This window comes from Zonotrichia leucophrys, chromosome 2 (assembly GCF_028769735.1).
Source record: "Zonotrichia leucophrys gambelii isolate GWCS_2022_RI chromosome 2, RI_Zleu_2.0, whole genome shotgun sequence".
Taxonomy (NCBI): domain Eukaryota; kingdom Metazoa; phylum Chordata; class Aves; order Passeriformes; family Passerellidae; genus Zonotrichia; species Zonotrichia leucophrys.
Window position 1 is genome coordinate 58,518,744 of NC_088171.1, and position 22,049 is coordinate 58,540,792.

General features: G+C 35.9%; 1 protein-coding gene across 2 annotated transcripts in view; it reads right to left on the bottom strand.

Moving 5' to 3' along the window:
* Positions 1-11,301: 11,301 nt before the first annotated feature.
* Positions 11,302-22,049, bottom strand: part of SLC9A3 (solute carrier family 9 member A3) — a 49,658-nt gene continuing 38,910 nt past the window's right edge. For both annotated transcript variants that reach the window (XM_064703400.1, XM_064703399.1), the window contains exons 10-16: positions 19,802-19,931; positions 16,487-16,602; positions 15,754-15,883; positions 15,061-15,237; positions 14,414-14,489; positions 12,891-13,004; positions 11,302-11,549 (exon numbers count right to left, since the gene is read on the bottom strand). In XM_064703400.1, coding sequence (XP_064559470.1) covers positions 11,302-11,549; positions 12,891-13,004; positions 14,414-14,489; positions 15,061-15,237; positions 15,754-15,883; positions 16,487-16,602; positions 19,802-19,931 — 991 coding nt within the window. The remainder of the gene's footprint in view (positions 11,550-12,890; positions 13,005-14,413; positions 14,490-15,060; positions 15,238-15,753; positions 15,884-16,486; positions 16,603-19,801; positions 19,932-22,049) is intronic.

The following is a 22,049-nucleotide window of genomic DNA, read 5'->3' on the forward strand; positions in this document are numbered from 1 at the left end:
AGGCAAACTGAAACAAACTCGTAAAGCTACTCAAGAAGTGTTTATCTGAAGCTGTCTGTCCATAGATTGCTAACACCTGTCACATGCTGTACTCTGTACTTCTGCAATGCTCCCTTGTCATATCTCACTGTCTAGGCCTCCCTATTGCTCAATACATGTTTATCATCATTAAAAGTGAGCCTAAATAAAAAGTCCAATAAAGCAAAAGAAAATACTGACAATGAGGATGTGGAACTAGGTTCATTATTTGCAGAAAAGTCTAAGTATTCATCTCTTTATATAATCTAGATGTAGGTAGTTTCTTAATGCATAACTGCTTCTTATTTACCTATTCAAGGATGTTTGAATATGAATGTAACATGAAGTGGACTCAGAGCTCAGGTGGGTCAGGTGAATGCTTGAAATGTGCCACTATTTCCTCATTAGGAATGGCAGAAATGTAGTCAAGAGCCTGTATTCTCTCATGACAGGGATTTAAGCTGATAATTTGCACAAAGTACTTCTGGGTGTTCAGTCCCCGTCTTTTTTTTTTCCTTTTTTTTCTGACCCTGCTGTACAAAGATTCCTACAAACTGTCACAACATCTGATTTACTGGTCACTGGCTATTCAAACTCATTATTCCATTCCTGCAAACTGGTAGTGTTGCTAACAGCTATAGGTATTAGGAATCCTAGTAAAATCTAGAAAAAAGAGCCTATTGGTCACACTCAGTTGCTCCCAGAAAAGTAACTGCTTATTTCTTCATATATTTACCGCATGTATACCAAAAGTACCATTACCTTCCTTCATAATAGATTTTTTTTTTCTTCTAGGCCTGTCCAGAGTGTATCCAGATCCAACACAGCTGGACAAATTCATTCAGATTTCTTTTCAGGTGGGAATCACCAAATGATTTGGAAATTCTTGAAGATATTAATTATATGTTTCAAGGTATGGAGGAAGGTAAAAGAGGGGAAGACGGCCACCTCTTCCTTTTCCACCTTATGAAATGAGTTGTCTAGAGGGGCAGTGCTTGCTTGGGAAGATAGGTTAAACTATCTCTGTTTATCTTAAACTAACTCCTGACTATTACATGTTGGAATTAAGCATCATTCTAACATCAAGCAAAATCATGAGCAAAACCAGTTTCTGGTAATTTCAAAATTGCCATTTAAAAAAAAGGCTAAATGTTTTACAGTGCAAGCCTGTTAAAGAAATTAAGCATTCACAACACAAGGTTGTCCCCTAATGATTTGTATAGCAATTAGAATTTCTTAAAAAGCTGTATTTGTTCCAAAACGAGAAGGAATTATGCAATGTAAAAATTGGACTAAAAGCAGTAAAAAGACTTGCAGCACGGGAAAAAATTATTATCTTCTGTCCAAATTAGGTCTGGTTTTGTATCCATATGTATATCCATATGTATATGTATATTTTCAATATTTTGCTTACTCTTGTATGATAAAGGCTGTTTCACTTCAGCTGTTTCTTCAGCACACTTACATTTATTGTTAGACCATTCACATGCCAATGCAGCCAAAAAACTCTATTCTACATTGCTTCAGAAATGTTACCTATCCCACGTGGTTCAGCAATCACTCCAATGATGAATCTAACACAGATCTTCTTCCATTGACACTTTTGGGTGCAGTTTTTGTCCTGTGAAATATATTTCTACAGCAGACCTACCTGTGTTATGGCATGAGACTTTACAGTTGTCCTACACTTGATGCTCTCCAACATACCTATGTCTCAAATATTTTTAGCTTAGCATTGTGGCCTCATTCCTCAGTGATAGGACAAGTGGAAACAAGTTGCCCCATGAGGCTGCAGATTGGAAGTTTAGATTGACTAACTGGAAAGATTTCTTCATTGAAAGGGTTGACAAGCACTGACAGGGACTGTGCAGGGAAGTGTTTGAGTCACCATCCATGGAGGTATTTTAAAGACCTGGATTTGTGATTAGGGACATGGTTTAGTAGTGGGCTTGAAAGTGTTAAATTAACAGTGGGAATCACTGATCTTAATGTTCTTGTCTAACCTAAATGACTCTATGATTCTGAATGTCTGATCAGCTTCATTATCCTAAGAAATATAGGCAGTGTTCAGGGGATTAAATTTAGTGTTGTATATTACCTGGCAGCTTGATCCGTCTTTTAAATTTGTCAAAGAAGTAGGAGTTTGCTGGAGTGATGTTATAAATAGTATTACTGAAACTCTTATCTAAAAAGGCTAATTGACTAAATTATAATTGCCATTTTTGAAAAGATGCTGTTATTCTTTATGCATGTCAGGTGATGGATAGAATTCACCAATTTTTAGCAAACAAAAAAAACCAGTTTGGTGCAGGTAAAACTATTTACCTTGATAATCCCATCTGTTGGAGATTTTTTCAGAAATGGCTTAGAAGGCAGCTGTGAGGAGTAAAATTCTCACAGCCGGTTTCTGTAAACAGCAGAAGTTCTCAGGTTGTTTTTAATTACAAGTAAAAGTGACAAACGTGAAGGCCTTGAGAACCTTGCATACCAGAGTTCTCAGGCAGCTTTCTCATAACAAGTAGATATTCTATCTTTGGCTGTTTTGGGAAAGCAAAATTAAGTTTTGAGAACCCAAATCTTGGTATTGGAAACATAAGGAGGGGTTGGTGTGTTATCTCTGACCTGTTGTGAGCTTGGGTTTGCAATATGCATGAACTTAATTAACACGGTTATAAAAAGTGACTGATTGAGTGAATAAATGGAGTCAGATGCTGATCAACAAAGGTGGGTCTCTCCCTCTGACTTCAATACCCATCAACTCAAAAAATACTTTTTATAACACACTAAACCTGAGCAGGTGGCAATAGAACTTTTTTTCCCCAGAAACTACAATGAAACTGTTAGATTATGAAACACAAAGTTCATCCTCACACACACAGAGGAGCACAGAGAGACAGTGATTGTCTCCTAAACATTACAACTGAAGAAGAGAAACTGGAGCACTCTAATCTGGCTTCTTCCAGGGCTGTCACAGGAGGACAACCAGCCTCATTGTCTGCGTCGTGAAAGCCATTGAGGTCAGTCAAGTGGATGGGCTCTCTGTATCACTTGACAGAATAAGGAGAATTACAGCCTATGGGATACATCTTGGGATTCTGCAAGACATTGTGAATAAGAGTGCTTTGAATAGGAAGCAGAGACAGGGGGAGGAGGAAATTAAGGTGTTTTGAGGGTGAACAACTCTAAGAAGATAGAGAGAAGATGGTATTTACGGGACTGGTTGCATGTGAACAGGTTGCTGGTCTGCTCATCTGGTCACACCCTTCAGTTGGTCACTGCATTCTATCCTGTTTTATCAAAATCCATTTTTATTTCCTAGATGAAACTCTCTACTCTATACAGTAATGTTCTGAGCCAGTATAGGATGACCACAAGTTGTGTAAGCATTCTTTTTATTGTTTCTTGGTACCTTCCTGCAGTCACTGGATAAGTGAGTTTTATGTCTTTGTTAAAACTTCTGTGAATTATTTTTCTCACAGCTTGGGATGTAGATGCAGGATTATTTGTGACTACATCATTTGTCATTTCTACTGCTTTTACACTGAAGGAAATGTTAGTATTAAGATGTCAGTTAAGATTGCACATTATAGAGTTATTCTTTGAAAATATTTATATGTGGGTAGGAATTAAGCATTGGTTATTAGGCAGGTGATATAGGGGTGTGTGCACCTCTCTATCTTATCTTCATTTGAGGTCAGTTTTACCCATTTCAGTTTTCATTGTTTCTATCATGAGTATTCACAGGCACATACTTAGCACACATAAGGTTTCTCTACATTCTTAGCTACTCACATCTTAGCAGCACTAAAGTGATCCTTCTGCTTCAGACTTCCTTCGTTTTTTTCAGTCATGAGTACAGCTACACTGCCTTCCAGGATCTCTTTTCTGCCTGCACACATGTGCTTCCTGAAAGCACTGCAGTATTCAATGATGGATCTGAGAAACCTCTTCCCTTGTTGATATTGCTTGGAGGATCACGATTTAAAATAAACTATAAATACATCCTAGAGCCAGTTTTTCACTTCGCTTTCCTGAAACTTCGCAGAAACTGATGAAATAATTTTCTAAGATTGGTCAGAACTTTACTTCTATGATGTTAATTGCCCCAGTCAAGGTACATAATAATAATGAGATGTCATATGTTGTTTATGTAAATTTTAAATTATAAATCATTGTTATGATTACATCTCTATATATAACTTGACAAAATATGTGCCTTTCTGTTCTATGGATGAAAATAGTGGCTTATAAAGTCAATTGGAATTCTGTCATTGACTACAGTGGACTAGAACTATACAAAAAGTGTTGCAGCTGTCAGAATGAGCCTCGGAAAATCTACCAGTTGCTGCTTTTAATGATTTGTCTTTTATAAATGACATGAATTACCAGCAGCACTCCATTGTCCTTTTTAAGTTTGATTTGGGAGCAGAAATACATACTTCTCAGAATCCTTGAATGCAAAGTCTTTTCCAAGTGTAATAAAGAAATGATTTTCTAAATCACCAAAGCAGTGTGATTCCACCAAAGTGATACAATTTATTGCCAAACTTCTCATTATGATATACTATGAAAACATTTCTATAAAGACATTAGCAGAACAACTTGACTTGTTTAAAAATATATGAAGTAAGTTGACACCTTTTGGAAAGTACACACAAATATTTCCAAACAACAGCACTCCAAAGAGTGACAATTTAAGGCACGTGATTGTTTTGCAATCTTTGTTACATAAATCTCTGACTAGACCATGTATTTGTTAAACATAATTTCATATATTTCAATAACTAGGTTCATAGCTCAGAGAGACAGAATTCATCTCAACACAGGCAACAGTTCTCGGTTTTTTATCATTGCTAGATCATAGTGCAGCATAATAAACATTGTTAAAAACAACTTTATTCATGGAGCAAAATATGTAGAAGGAACAAAAAATATTTCTTCATTTCATGTTTTTGCAAGAAGGTAGGCCACAGTTACTTATTAAATAAATAGCAACTGTGGAATGCCAAGCTTTCCTTTTTCTTACAGAGCATGCCACAAAAAAATTTACAGACAGTTTTCAGGGAAGTAAGAACTGAACTGGCCTCATCAGAAGAGAATGAGTTGTCAACTGATCATTCCAATCTAATAAACCAGAGCAAAAATAGCGGATACTTATGGCTGTATGCTCAGCAGCTCTGAATTTATATTGCTGTGATAGAAATCAGTGGTGCTTGACTGATTAAAATGTGCTGAAGAAGTAACCAAACACTTTCACTCATATGTATACATACCACAGAAAATGTGAATGTACAATGAAAGAGAATGCAAAAAAACATAAAAATAGACAAATGATCAACTGTTATAACTTGCTTTTTTCTATTTACCCTGGTAGAGAGAGGGAATGTCTATTTATCAATTGCCCTTAATAAAAAAAAGGAATTATAATCCACTATTATGTATATTATGAGGTATGAGTACATTCTCAAATGTGGAAACTGGGGACATGAAAGTTTTTTCATCACATTTCTAACTGAGAAATTATGACAAATAAAACCTAGCTGTAGAATCAATTCTACTAGAAAACCTCTTCCAGGGGCAGAGGAGCTTCAGGAATTATGCAAGATATTCCAGATATGCAAGATTCTTCGCTATCAGAACGGCCCACTTTATCCGTCATTTGTTCAGCTGTAGTGATGCAACATACAGAGCATGCCTAAGGTCCTTGAAACAGAGAGGTAAGCCCTTTGTATATAGTGTCTTTCCCTTTCTGTTGTTTGAAATGGTGTGATATTCCTCTCTTTTATAATACTAGAGCCCACACCCCTCTCAAAAACTTAAAGGGTCCTGCTGACTTTTCACAGAGACTGCTATGTTTGTAAATATGGTGATGTCTATGGATCCTCTTTTCTGTAGCCTAAAAGCTTACAAAAACAATAAAAACATATGATGTGATTTCCAAAATTGCATACTCTTGTCTGTGCAAGAGTTATGTGGTGAAAGCTCCCATCTGCTGATGACAACTTACAAATGTTTCTTTGAGGTTCCTACCTTCAAGGTACACCTTTGAGGTGTACAAAAGCAGATTGGTAATGGTCTAACAAGCATGCAGAAAACAGTCCACAGTGTGGTTCTCTGCAGCTCAGCAATGACTTCTGTGTCATTGTCACCAATTTGAAATTGTCAACAATAACAAATGAAAGTTTTATTTAAAAGCCAACACCTGATGAGCATCTTGCCAATTTTGGTATTGGTACTTCAGCATTATGCTATGAGAGGGGTAGATTTTTGGCACATTGCACTTTACCTGTACTAACATTTGGGATCACTCACGGTTCTGTTACCTATCTATGCCAATTACTAAAATACTTGTTCCAATTATACTATCTGGAATGGTATTAATATGCTCTACTTCATCAAAATACTTGTTCCAATTATACTATCTGGAATGGTGTTAATATGCTCTACTTCATCAAAATAGTATGTTCACATGTACTCAGTTTCACAAAAACTGTATTTATATTATTGAAATTTAATGAGAGTAGCTCTGGGTGATGAAGCTTTTCAGTTAGGGACACTGGTTTGAATCATTGCCTACAACGACAACCAAACAGGCAGCTGCTTATGGCAGCTGATACCAAAAGAACCACTTCTCTCTGAGTCTGTTATTTAGAGGTGTACGTTTTGTATCTGTCTAGGTTTGTATATGGAATTTACCATCACATCTCTGCAATTTGCAGCAGCCTAACATATAGATTTTGGATACAGGACAAAGATAGAAAAAGGATGCGGACATGAGTTTTCACACATTGCTCCACTCTTCTTGGGTGTCTGGGTAAATCTCAGTTTTGATACCTGACACAGAATCATCTCAAACCCATTCAAAATCTGGGTAGGTAGAGTGAAACGATTGTTAACTTCTATAGATAAAGTAAAATTTACCACATAAAGCCACTGTCCAGGATCCAGTCTTAAACAATTCAGATACTTCCCTGAAGGTGACAGCTCATTTACAAATGGTTTACACTGATATTAAGTAGAAAGTAGGAACACATTAGGACCACAGAAGTGGCTAAGCACTCTCCTTCTATTAATGTCATAGAGCCTTTACAATTTATACCACTGAAGATTTCAAGCCAAAATTTCAAGACTGGAATCATCCAAGGCAAAATGGCCAGAGGACTATACATGTAGTATTATACATGTATGAGAGGTCTCAGAGTTTTCACTTTCATTTATAGTCTTCATCTGAATTGGCTTTCACTGATGTCTCCATCTGTCTTCAAGATGATGTAGATCTAATTCATATGCAGTAAGTGTCCAGTGCAACCATAACTATCATTTGACAGGAAACCACGTACAAAAATAACGGACATTCCTAATGCAAGTAGGTATATACATGCACAGTAGCCAAACTGCCTCTGTACAATACTTTGAACCATCAACATCCTGAGTCTTTGTGGCACTTAAATCATGTGGCAAAATGCAGAACATATCTGAGAGACCACTATCCTGATCAGCTATTGAAAGTGATACATAAATTAACAGGATAATCTAACAGTATTTGGAAGGTGTCTCCCAAAGCAGCAATAAAAATGACAAATATTTACACTTCTGTCTGAGTGAGGCTATTTAAAATAGAGCAGCTTAATTAAGAATATTAAATTATTTGCTTCTGACCACGAAAATTAAAATTCTGAGCTAATTCTGGATGTTCTTTCTTTCCAGTACTACCAAGTTGAGGGAGTGAAGGTGAATGAAGGAAATGGCCCTCCTGGAGTACTTGATTAAATGTCAAGATTCCATGACTTTCCTCTCCCTGGAAGGTTTTATATGAGAGTCGATATTCTACAGTTACTCACTCAGTGACAAAAATATTCAAGAGCAGGAAAATATTTTTCTGTAGCTTGCACTTATAAAAGGCACTGATCCATTTCAATCAGAGTCAACTTAGCAGGGAAGAGACTAACCATTGGCTTCTTCTACTTTAATTTCATATAGTATAAATGCTTAATTCCATTACTGAAGCAGCATATGCAGCCTATTCCTTTAAATGTATTTATGGCATAATGGCATAATAAACCATCTCCATGTCAAAAAACATCAAGGATTTACCATTTGAAAAGATTCTTGGTTAAGCCCTCCAAAAATAATAGATTATTTGTAACAGTCTATGTGAAAAAATAACAAGGAGTCATAATTCCCTCTCGATATGCACCCTTTCATTATGAATAAGAACTTAAAAATGTAAGTGCAGCAGAAAAGCTCAAGTGTTTCTGACATCACAGGACCCCACTCCCTTTCCATCTGAAGCCATCCTAGAGCAGATCCCATGAACCAATAGGTTTGCTCTCTATTTTTACAAAAGCCCTTTCTCATCTTCTTTCAATTAAGTTCTTGCTCACAGCTGTGTTTCCTCCTGTTCCAAGGAATGTGGAGGGACATGGCAAGATGCTGGAAGAGATGCCAGCTTCTGAAGCTTCGGGTGATGCAGAGGTTTTGGCCTGTGGAAAGAACGTCGGCTTTGTACACGTCTGGCTGCAGCAGACCTGTAATTCCCTTCTATATCAAGCAACATTTTCTTCTCTTGGGGCTCCTTCATGTAAGAGTCTTCCAGCCCTTCAAACATAAGCAGAGTATTCTCTTCTTGAGAATTCTCTGATTTGAAGCTAACTTCAGAACAATAACCTGAGTTTACTGTCTCTTTGTTTTTCATATCTGTACCCGATTCCCAGAAGAGATCAGGTACATTTGGGTCACATGAAGCAATGTACTCAGAAACAGCAGAAAGAGATATATTCCCTCTGTTTTCCAATGAGGAATAGTTTTGTGTCCAAGGCATTTGAAGACAAGAGGGGAAGAAGTGGAGGGGATTCACTGAAACACTTCCATTTTGGTTGAGTTGATCATCTGAAGAGGAGTATTCTGTCATTTCAACATCGTGATCCATATCACCTAGAAAGCATAATTAAATAGAAACATTTGTTTTCTATTTGTACACAGTTTATCTGTTAGTATGCTGGCTATTGGGCTTTGCTTTTGGCTATTTTTATGAAAGTCTTATGAATGAGGGTGGTTAAAGATTTATTTTTTTTCCTGAAATACTCTACTCTGTATCCAATTCTATCTTGGACAACCTGAAGTGAGTTAATTAAACTTCTTATCCTTGCTGAATGTCAGGCAAAACTTAGTTCAGTGTTTAGAAACAACTGCCTGTTTCAGATAGTTAGGAGATGGAGCCATCATCTGGTCACTAAGGTGTATCTTAAAACACTCCTGATTCTCAGCAAAGAAATATTTCAGAAGTTTTTGAAACAAATTGTACTCTTTCAATCAAGTAGCAGAGGGTTTCACTCCAGGGAATCAATTTCTTATTGATCAGAACCTATGATCAGTTTTCTGTATATATTAGCTATGTAGAGAAACTTAACATTTCTACTCTCGGCTTCCAGTTTCCATTGTTTTTTAAAACCTTTTAATTGAAATTTTAGTATCATTCTCCTATTGGGAGAATTTTGTTAAGGAGATAATTCAGAGGACTGTTTCAGACAGTAATCAGTGTGTATGCTTATTAGCCTGGGAAATCTAATTTTGCAAAACACTTATTAAGAAACACAGCAGTCAAAAATCCAGTGATTTTGATGTATCAAAGATACCCACAAATGAACTTACACACACCACTTCCTAATAATAAAGTTAATTATCTTCCTAATAATAAAGTTAATTATAAATAAAGCAATTGAATGGAGGAAAAGAACAAAGGCTTGCAAGAAAATGTTCTGCAGGTCATATGTCAGTATTCTGTGACTATGTCCTCAGTGGGGAAGAAAAACTGAAGAGAATTTCAATGTGGGTAAGTGTCAAGGTGAAATTTTCCTTTTGGAATGCTGCTCATTGTTCACACTTTTAATCAGGATATTGGACTGTAATTCACAGTCCTTTAACTAATCCAGTGTTTATTTTAAAACATCATTTTAAAAAATAAACAAAGATGCATCATTAAGAAACTCAGTACTGAAACCAAACACAGACCACCAGGCCATTCCAGTAAAGAAAGTTAATTCCTCTAATTAACCTTGAACTAGCACATCTTCTGAAGGGACAGAAGCCAGAACAGAAGAAAAATGCGACTACCTTTTCTACTTCTTCTTAAGAGGTGTGAAATTCTTCTTATGTCAAAATTAGCAGTATTCACTCTTGGCCTGAGGTGTTTGTCTGAACAAAGTTTCATCAACCAGACACAGAATACTTTCAACTCACATTTTGTGTTGATGCACACTAAGAGGACACTAAGACACATTTTTTGTGCCATGCATTCCACAAAAGTGGATCACACTCACTTTTGTGTTTCATTGCACAATCCCTGAAGTGCCCTGTGTTCTATTCAATTACATCTGAACTGTGGACCTGACCCCCCTCGTTTGAAGCACTACCTGACTTGATTATAAAAATGAAAGCTGATTTTATGATGTGGAAAATTTCCACACAGCAGAAGTTAAAGGGAAACTGAGATATTAATTTAAACCCAGAGTCAATTTAATTTTAAGCCTCCAGCACATTAGAAGCAACAAGTTATTTGATGCATCAAAAAGCTAAGCCTTTTTCTAGTTTCAAAATAAGGTATGGATTAAGGTAAATTCACAGTTTAATGATAAAGCTCTAAATGAGATTTTGCTTCTCCACAATTCTGTTGTGTAATTATCCCCACAAGGAGAATATGATGCATTTTAGTAAATACAATTCATTTTAAACCCCTTTCTTATGTAACTTAATGGTACATCAGTAGTGTCACTGAATAGTTGCACTGTAGCAGTGGGGCATTTTTTCTTCCTGGACACTGGATAAATAATCTGGAAAAATGTTCACAGCTAACTCAAGCTTCTTAGCAACAGAGTCAAAAAATTTTATTCCTTTTAGGGAATTCTGTTACCAATTTTATCATCTAGGACTGACTAACCGGGAAACCTGAAGCCACTTGAAAATGTATGCCCAATATTCTGGTACTTGGAATAGTATTTTCTTAGGATTTAAAATATTCAAGTGAAAACAAAGAGAAGGACCGTTATCTGCTGTAAAAGTAGCAAGGCATTGGACTGCAAATAGTTGAACAGCTCTTCTGCAGAAGGAAAATATAGAAGTGTTTTGTTAATTAAGTCAGAGGGAAATAAAAGATGTTTAGTTGTACAAAGAAATCAGGAAAGAAAGACATTTTCTGAAAGAAGAAAAAACAGAAGAATTAGTTTACTTCTCAGGATTGATAAGAAGTCTGGTTAAAAAATAAAGGTGATAATATCTTTTAAAATATTACATATGTGTTGATTCTGGGAGAAAAGATCTGGGTCGGTCCTCTGGGCCATCTGCTAGCAGGAAGGAATCTGTTGATTTATTGCTGAGCCGGATTGGAGTGAGTCGTTTGAAGTTGTCTGGCGAATATGGGATCTGCACTCGGGCCCTTTGTGAAGGTACCACAGTGTCTTCACTGGATAACCATGGTGAGAACTTCATGTAGATACTTTGGTCATCATCAGCTGAAAATACTGGGTTATCAATTCCTAAAAAAAAAAATTATAAGTGACAAATAAAAGTAATCAAAATAATTTCTTCATAATACAGCAAGATGCTTTATAAAAGGAGAAAGGCTGTTGGAAAAAATGGGCTGACATACTGATATGTGTGTGACTAAGTCAATACACAGACCATTACACACACATATATCTTGCTAATAGCTAGACATTTACTGGATTCCAATAAAGAGAAAAAAAATTGGTTACCACATCAAATTTGCAATTTTGTTAGGGGTATTTTGACACAAAATATAAAATCAATAAAAAAATCAATCAGTCCACAAGTGTTGAGCAAGAGGAAGAAAAAAAAATAGCACAGCATCAAATAAGTGCAGAAAATTCAAATCAAATACATAAAAAAATGTTTTGAAACCCCAACTTCACCACTCCATAAACAGATGAGTGTGAAATAGCTATGGCAGGCCATGAAACAGTCAAAAGTAAGATACAGGAGCCTGTTCATACAGTTATTAAGTTTGAGAAGCTTTTACATAAACATTTTGCATCTTACCATCCACTTATTTCTAGGTGTATTTATACATACTCAAACATAGAATTTGTCACGCATTAACTGCATTTAAGAGACAGTGTCATGCATAAACTGCATGTAAGGGTGTCTGCCACAAGAGTACGACACAAGTGTTTTTCTTCACTGTAGGTACCAATTACATATGGAGAAAACAGTGGCATGCTGAAAAAACTTAAACACAGAAGGGCTAAAGAGAAATACCAAATTTTATAACTCCATAAATCATATGATTTGGTTCTTGTTACATATAGTTATAAGCTTTCAATCTAATATTTTGGAGTCTTTCAAGGCTGGAAATCAAGAGCATTGAGTGCTCCAGAAATGCTGCAATCTGCTTTTTTCAGTGACTTCTGTAAGCCTGTAAGGATCTGATGGGATTGTGAACATAAAAGTAGAAATCTTGCCTGAAATAAGAAGAACAAAATTTATCACAACGAAGTTCCAATGCAAGTGAAAAACAATTCCAGAGGACTAGTATTGACTGGTCTTGTGAGGTAAGATAATTCTAAAATAATATTTTCTGCTGCTAGAAATAATTAGTGGCTTTAAAACTCGTTAGGTAGTCATATTCACAATTGCTGTCAGTTTCAAATATGGTGCTCTCCATACCTCCAAATATCCAAAAATATGTATGTTGACATTAATATTAAGCAAATGTATTTTCAGATTGAACACATAAAATCACTCAATTAAAAAACAAACAAAAAAAACCAAAAAACCAAGCTAACTCATCAGTATTTATAGTACATTTTGTTATATTTGGGGGGGGGGGAATCTTTGTAGGTAATAAATATTTTTACCAGCAGGAGCATCTGTGAAATTTTGTTTTGTCACATTAGCCAGGAAATCAACTCCTTTGCCTAGATGCAAAGTCTCATAATCATTATTTTCTTCTGATTCAGAAAACTCCAAATCTAGGGGAAAAGAAAAAAAATGCAATTTCATTAGAGATTTGTATCAGTTCTGATAGAAAATGGTATTTCCTGCTGGTTTGATACTGTCATGGTTATTAAAAATACATCTTTAACAAGGATTTTCATCATGTGACACAGGTGAGCATTAGTATAATGATTAGTTTCAAACCTAATAAGGTCATTGCTGCTTCTCTGCAGTAGAATAAGTTTTGCAATAGCTGCTAAACTACTTGCTAAGTCTGCCTTCCAATTAAATGTTTTTGGTGTTAAGTAGATGATGACATCTCTGTGCAGAGTTCTTTAATAAGACAATATTGAATGACCTACTAATGAGTATTCAGAAGGCTCTTCCGAAGCAACGTAGTTCTAGAATATTACACTTGGGGAGCCAACCTGTACTGCTTCTCTCAGTCAAACAAAAATAACACTTAGTAAAGGATTCAAAGATACATAAGGAAAAATATATTTACTTGGAGTTACTGAGAAAAGATAAATTCCTCTCTATTTTACTTGAGTTATCTTTGAGATCAAGGAGTTACATGCATAAACAGAGGAAAGAACACAAATCAAAGTTAGTCCAGAAGCTTTTAACCACATTTCAGTTTTGAAGTGACACATATAATTTAAAATTTTATAACAAACATGTTAGCAACCATGGCATCTGGCAATGCCTGACACCCATGCCAAAAAAAATGGCTAAAACAGAAAAGAATTTTGGGCTTTATATGCAAAATCAGCTTTTGCTAGGAATAGTCTTCAGGCTGATCAGCTTCCAGTTAGACTTCTAAGCCTGATCCATGTGACAGATCGGTTCATGGAGGGTGAAGCAGTACTGGAACTGATCTCTGACTACATATTCCTTCCAAAGCTACACCTTCCTTAAGTTATATCATGCTTGCTTAGCCTCAACTCTGATTCAGACCCTTCTAAAACAGTGGACTTTAACTCAGATAAGAATGCAATCTCAGCTACTGAATTTTACGTGGCTGATATCTTATGTAGACATATCCTGCTGTGATGAAAAAAAATTAGCAGCTCTATGTACCTTATCCTAACAGAGGCTGAAATTTCATTTATATTGTAGCCACTGCATTGTTTTGTTTACAGAATATAAATGTGATACTTTTAAACTGTGAGCAAAAAGGCCAACTAAAATTTTGCTTGTCATCCAGATTCCTAAAAAACCAACTTCTAAACATTTTTTATCATTAAGCAGATCTCATGATTTTATCATGAAGCAGATCTCCACTCCAAGTTCTGAGCTATGACTCAAGTTCTGAGCTATGACTAGAAGTCCCTTTTTAATGCCAGATTTGCTATGGCATGTCACAAAATCCTTTAGCGATGCTTTACTGGCAATGTAGCTGGTAAAATTCAGTAAATAAAAACAGTCTCTAAGTGCCTTTTACCTTTTTCCTTCAAAGCAAAATCTTCTACTGGGTTTTCTGGAGGAATGTTTCCATTTGGTATGACACTGCTATTTCTCTGAAAAGAAAGCCAAAAGTGACCAAAAATGCTAATGTCATCAGATAGCAATGGCAGTGATACCCTTTGAAATGATGAGTTCAGCAGAATAAGCCTAAAATCCATTGTAATCTTTGTTTGAAGCTCAATGTGGATGCCACTAATTTCCCACCTGCACCTGAAGTATGTACAGACAGAGTATAAAAAGAAACTTTGGCTCTTTTTATGTTGTGTGTTCTCTCAGTTTCACACAAATTTGGTTGAATGCTCCATGCTATCCTGCTATCTCTATCCTGCAAAATCTCCCCACAGTGTAGTAGCATGGTTCAGGGTCTGTTGTTTTTCAAGTGATCAGAAATCTCTCACCCAGAAGAAGAGTCCCAAAGCATAGAGAAGTGCAGAATGTGAGAAGAAGCCCCTTGAGTTATCTCCTAGTTTTATCTCTTCTTGCTAGGGTGCTCTAAATTCATTAAGTTCTATAGGACAGAGATAAGTGCAGGACATAGGATCCATCAGAGTCCTCTATACCCTTCCCACCCATTAGTTTGTATAATAGGTGGCTACATCTAGGTCCTTGTGAAAGTATTTTTACCCTTTTTTGGCCCCGGTCTCGTTTGTGGATTTTATTGAGCTTCTTGGAATGGTTTATTCCTAGTTTGGTACTCTTGAAAGATTCTAAGCGCTTCCTCATTGTCCTATGGAAAATCTCCTTGTCTTGTTTGTCATCTTCACTGTGCATGATCTCATGTCGACTGTACAGGTGTTTGTGCTGTGGCCAGGAAGGGAAGACAATATTCATTTACTGAGAAATACAGGTGAAAGCCCTGAATCAATGCATTTAATCAGTGTCACAAAAGTGTAAACAACTCCATGAGAAAGAGTGAACTAAAGATTAGCCTGAAGGCATTAATGAAATTCCCATTTTTCTTTTTTGTTCATGAAACAAGTCCAGGATTTTTAAGTGTGTAAGAGTGGACTGTCATTCAAAGTAAGCTTCTCCCCTGTAAGTGTCTGAATCCCTTCAGTTGATGCACTTCATTAAATCCTGATCAGAACTTTTGCTGGACTTATTTCTGCATACCACTGGCCCCAGTGATTTCAAAGGCACTAGTTCTTTTAAAATGACATGTTCTTAAATGAGAAATCACACAAAGAGCCCGTCTTCCTCAAGGGTGCAGATTTTGCAGTGGATTCTCTCCTTTTGAGTTTCACTCACAAGTTTTGGTTCCTATTTCCTCTTAGTTTTAGATTGGAAAAGAGTCCAATGCTAGCTTCTGGCTCTCACCTCCTGCCTGGGTTTATACAGGTACTGCTGTAAGGTGTGATGAGCGAGAGTGTCTTCTGTGTCCCGTATACTTTTCCTTCTCTGCTCTAAAGCTTGCATGTCAAGGCAAACTGGTCCAGCTTTTTCTCTCCTGAAGAAAAACACAAGCAGTGTTTTTTAAAATCAGTAATTGCTGAAAAGGAAGAAAAACCAGGAAGACGAGGAATGAAAAAGAAAAAACAAGATGAAGTTTAAAAAAAAAAGGAAGAGTAAGAACTGGCTAAATGACAATGAGTAAAAGCCTAATTGGAAGTGTGAGAAGACTATTGGTTTTTGTCTTTCAGGGGGATGTGGCATTAATTAATTTCACCGTTTACATGACATGTGGTCTGTTCAATAACAGATTGATTGAAAAAGTTAAGGAAGGGGCAATTTTTTTCCTTGCCTCTCTCTTTACTTTTTCTGGAGCAAACACAGAAATAACATCTAGCCCTATATATAACAGTTGGTGAACCAAAGGCAAATGAAACAACTCTAATGTGGATGTCTGCTTTATCTTACCATCCTTTACCAAAAAAAACTGTGTGCAAAATATGACATTACAAATCCATATATATCCATTTTCTGTGGGAGAAAATATTAATTAAATTTCAAAAATATTGTGACTGAAAGCCCTGTAATTTGCGTTTTTCATTTTTTTTAGCAGTGTTTCAATTTCCTCTCATACACCACCCCATCAGTCCACATTACTTACAATAAATAAGAGACAGAGCTTTCCACAGCACTTGGGAGTGGAGTGCTGAAATCCACATTTACCATGTTGTCTGTACTTGGAGAACGTATAAATGCCAGTGAACCTCTACGTTCTCCCTGGTCAGGGAAAGAAACAAGACATATTACAGCTGTAAAAACCTAGGACAAAATGCATATCAGAATACAGAAAATTTGTAAGACTGCATTTATGCAAATGCCAAAAGAAGCATGGGAGGGGTTGTATTTAGGTAACAAATAAAAACCATTTTTAGATTTTATGGTTTCTTTGCGTTGAGTGACATTGTCCCAACAAACAAAGCAAAGAGAAAATCTATTCCACTCTTAGAAATTGATTTTGAAGAAGTGAGTGATTTCCTGTGCCTCAATAGATTTGCAATTTTACTTTGTACAATGCTGCAAGCCAAGAGCATAGGAACATACATAAAGTTGTTTATGTTTCAACACGTTATTAGCAGCATTTTCAAAGACACAACCTTAAGTTTTCTCTTCTCTACCAGACTGGAAGCAGCAAACATTAAGGGGTGATAGAAGTCTACAAGTCTATTAAAAAGAGGTTATGGCATGACAAGATGAGATTTTCTTTCAGTTTTAAAACTGATGTCATTGAAGTGAACTGCTGGAAAAGCTCAGTTTTATGTCTTCATACTTTTCCCTACACCTTAAGTAATCTCTTGCTTAGCTAAAAGGTATCTGTATCATTGTGGTTACACAGGCTGAAAACATCTATGGTTTTGAATCAGTGGAGTGAAATCACATAGCAGATCTCTAGATTTTAAGCAGTAATAATCAAGAAAAATCACCTCCCTTGCAGAACAGAGATTTTATCTAAATTTCTCCATTTTTAACTGTACTGTGTTCCCTTTACATTTTCATATTCATGGAGCAAACCAAAATCATGTTTTCTTTTGATGTGGTAACCCATATATACATATCACAGCATGTGAGTTACCAATGGCATTAAGAAATACACTGTGGCCTCTGCAGGCAGAAAACTTGAGGCTAATACAATTAAATTCTGTGAGAACATGGTCCCATCCATTTTCTGAAGTGAATCTGATTTTCTTTTCAAATCAAGTTTAATGTTTCATACATACATCATACCATATCAGCTGTGAAGGTATTTTAGCCAGAAAAAGTTATGAACCATGAGTATTTTAAGTCACTTCCCTTCAGTTAATCAGGGTTATTTTGATTTTTCTTGGCTTAGGTTCTCCCCTCTCAACTGTGAGGATATACTTAAATAGAGACTGAACTCTCTCAATTCTTATTTATTATACAGATGCACCACAGCAGCAGAGTTGAACAAAGAAAAAGATATAAAATAATTTTTAATCTTTTAAGCTTCTCAGTTTCTTGCAAGTAAGAAGAGAGTGAGTAGCTGGGGGAGGCAGGTCTTTACTTGTCCTGGAAGAAATATCTTCAATTTCAATGTCAGCTTGTAATTCATAGATATTTAGTTCAAAGATATATTTGCAAAGTGAAGTTTTCTTTTAATACATACTTTTAAAACATTGCTTTAACAATTTTTAGTTGTTAAAGCAATGCATCATTGAAGAAAATATTAAAGTGAGAAAGGTGAAATGACTTTAGGATTCATAACTCATAATTAATTTCTACTGGAAGAAAAGATGTTGCAAAACTTGGAGAACTTAGAGAACTTTCAATTTCTTTTTCTATATATATCAGATCAGTAGACATTTGCCCAACAGAATTTATCTGCAAGAAACAATACACACAAATAGGATTTGGACTAAGGTAACAAAAACCAGTTCCCTTGTGTTTCATCTCCTAAAAAATCATTAAACTAACTTTTAGAAATTTGTCTTTACTATATGGGATCAAAGACATTACTGGATAAAAATTCTGGCTCTAAATCTGCATGTATTAGTGATCTATAAAGGCCTTCGCATCTGCTTCTTAAAGATAAGAAACACTGTAATGAATCTACTAAACAGATTCTGCAATGAATCTGAACATGAGTTTCATGGTTATCCACCTTAAAGTCATTATCCAGCTTTCTTCCTCTGAGGTGTGACCCAGAAAGAATCACAAGAAAGAAAATTAGTTCTTGAGTTCAGATGGTCTAAAAACTATATGGATAATTTTCAAAAATCTCAAAAGGAAGAATTTGGTTGTCTTGTTGAACTATTCTCCATCTTCCATACTAACATAATTTCTGAATTTTATCTTGTTTTCTGAATTCAATCTCCAGAATTATATGTTTCATTTGAATAAGACTGCCTGGCTGTAGCTCATTTAAAAAAAAAAAAAAAAAAAAAAAAAAAAAAAAAAAAGCTTAGCAGTACAAGTAGTATCAATGATTGTAATAGTTTAATAGTTTTTATTTAAATTAAAGAAATTAACTGATATATCACCTAACTGTGAAAGTTAATGTAACTGGAGATTATGAGTATGGATAGATTATAATTTCGAAGACCACTTTTAAAAATATTCCATTTAAAATTACCCTTGACACTTTATCAGTACTGCACATTCATGGCTGTTTGAACTGAGGTGACTAGTTTCATACTGAAGATGATTAGGAACACTTACACAATTGGGCAACATTGCTGCACTACTCCTGTAGAAGGTCAGAAACTTTCTTCAAATCTCCTTTAAAAACTTCTCCTGTTGCAAGTCTTAAGTTTCCCAGTTTCACAACTCTTTGATTGCAATTGATATTTGTAGTGTATTTTACCCTAATTACTGAATCGTGGGGGTTATGATTCCACTGAATAAAGTTACTCTTTTCTTTTTCTTTTTTTTTTTTTTTTTTTTTTTTCCTTTTGTGCATGTTACAGTGATCTGGCAGATTGAGATTAGCAGTCCCACACTTTGGCCATATATGCACATCATTTGTGATGTGAGAAGTGAGTCTCTTCAAATCAGATTTGACATCACATAGACCCACTATCCTGCAGGAGCCAGTGTCCTGTCAACCCTGTTGATGCATTTAGAAAGACAACACCTCTCCAGAATTACAGTATTTTTTTCATGTAATGAATATAAAAACAAAGATATTCAGTAAAATGCCACAGAAACATACATTGAAGTAAGTACAATATACTAGCATTTGGTGATCAGGCACAATATTGAGAACTACAGTTTCTCAAAGCAGCAATACTGACACTCAAAACACATTAAAAAAATAAAATATCCATCTCAGCAGAGCTGAGATGGAAATCGTTTTCCTTTAGGCATCTCCTGCAATAGATCAACTTTTGGTTATAGTACAAATTTTAAAAAAACAAATTCCAAGTGACGCTATAATATGTCAACAAGTGTTCATAAGTACCTCAGCCACATAGCTAATTGCATCCTTCAAGTTGAGCTCATGGAAAACATTAAGGATTTGGTCCCTTGATTTTTGAGCAGACCTTCTCATCAGTATTTTTCTGAGGTATTTCCTATCAAAATTGGACCACCTGATAATTTAAACAAACTGTGTTAATGGCAACAAGCAATTTTAGTTTCAAAGCATTTTTAATTTAGTATAAATTATATTTTTTTAGCTAAACACTTTGAGAAAAAGGGTGAACAGTGAAATGTGAGGGATTTGTGTCTTGAAGCTCTACCATTAGTGGGTAAATAAAGTTAAGGAAAAGCCTGCTACAGACTTATGCAGCTGTTACAAAGCATTTAATCAGTTCATTTAGCCAACACTACTACAAGAGTGCTATTATTACAGTATCCCATTTCAGAGTCAGTAACACATTTTATACCTTGGGATATTATGATACCTTATTTTTCTACTTCTGATTATGTTTAATTTTCTTCCCTTGTTGAGAAAGTAATCTGCTTTTTCCCAGGTGTATTGTAAGACAACCAGACCAGAAAATCAGTTCAGAATGACAGTGCCCTTCCAGAAGCTCTACCAGAGGGCCTTACTCATGCCACTGATGTGCTCTGCTCTGGGGATAGTAGCCACGTGTATTTTCAACTATTTACACTTCCAAAATTGTCTGGTAGTAGAATATCTGCCCTGTCATGTTTAGGGTCCAAAAGATTAAAGGCTGTTGTACTTTCTTCTAGCTTCCTCAACACTGCATCGAAAGGGCATGAGGCAGCTTTGGAGACTACTGGTCAGAATCCATCTTGCCCAAGGGCTATTTTGAGTTTACAGCTTTTGATTCAGATTGCTTAAACCATTTTTTGTTAAATATTATTCGCATAATTGGTAACTATTCCTCTTCTCTGGCCAGAACATCTGACCAAAAGGCTCTAATTCAGGTTTCCACACCTGGACCCATTGGTGAGGATGCTAGGGGTTGCCATTTCTTTATGGAAGCAGCACTCTCATGTACATAAGAGTCCAAAAGGCAGGCTTAAGATGGTCACATTTGTCATCAAGCTACATACTCAACCATTAATCTACATTAAGCTATTCCTTCTGTTCTTACTCAAGGGGATTACTTTCTGACATGCAAAAGGTCACATGCTAATCTGCCACTTTAAAAATATAGCTTTATCTTTGAGTCAATATATCAAAACTGGAGACATATTTGCCTATATTATATATAGCCTACTGAAATTTATTCCCAAAAAGTAAACTACAAACTTAGACCAAAATAAAGATGATTTTCTCTCTGTAGTGCCTCATGAAATTTTTTAATTGCATAAACAAATGAAGAGCAAAAGGAAAAGGAGAATGTCTCTATAACTGGATGCAGGTGAGAAATTCTCTTTGAGTTCCAGTACAAGCTAGCTTCAGCCTAAGAATTTTATTGTTTTGCATGATAATGTTAAACCTAAGCTAATAGACTCAGCTTCTCAGAAAGCATTAGTGCTCTGCAGAAAGCTATCACAACCACATAGCTTTTGGATTGGAATTGGCATGTTGACTCAGCAAGAGGTTAGCAGCTCAAAACTGTGACTGTTTGCACCTATTAAATGACCTGACTCCAGGGACAGAATGGCCTAACTTGAAATAACAGTCTTAAGGATTTCCAGATTTAATGCCCTTTCTTCCACTTTTATTCATCCAGGTATGGAAGCGTGTCCATCGCAAGGGTAAATCTTCGCATGTACTTTAAAGGAAATGGTCTTTCAGCTGAGTAATTCTGCTTCTCTCTAGATGAATCAACTATAAACAGAGGAGATGGTTCACTATTGGTTTCAGACTAATAGGCTGAAACTGTCAGAGCAATTTCAGAGCACCCTCTGCCATAACTTTCACAGGTGTTGAACACATCCTTATAGAGATAGGATAAACAGCTAGCACAGTTGTAGCTGAGCTTTTTAGTGCCTCCACACATACATTCATGAAATGTAGTAGTACAAAGAAAAACCAACATTAACATTCCAGGTGAAAACTTCTGCAAATAGTCAGTTCTCTAATCTTGAGAGAATAAACCCTGTATGTGAACTGAGGCACCTACAAAGGCATAACCTGAAATGTGGAAGAGAAAGGAAAGATTTTAGTTGTAAGGGGACAAAAATACACTGTTTTGACTTTTGCTATATTTCCAGTATTTTCAGTATGCTGCCTCTTTAACAACATTTATCATCCTTGCTTTCATTAAGCTCACAGGCTTAAAAAGTTA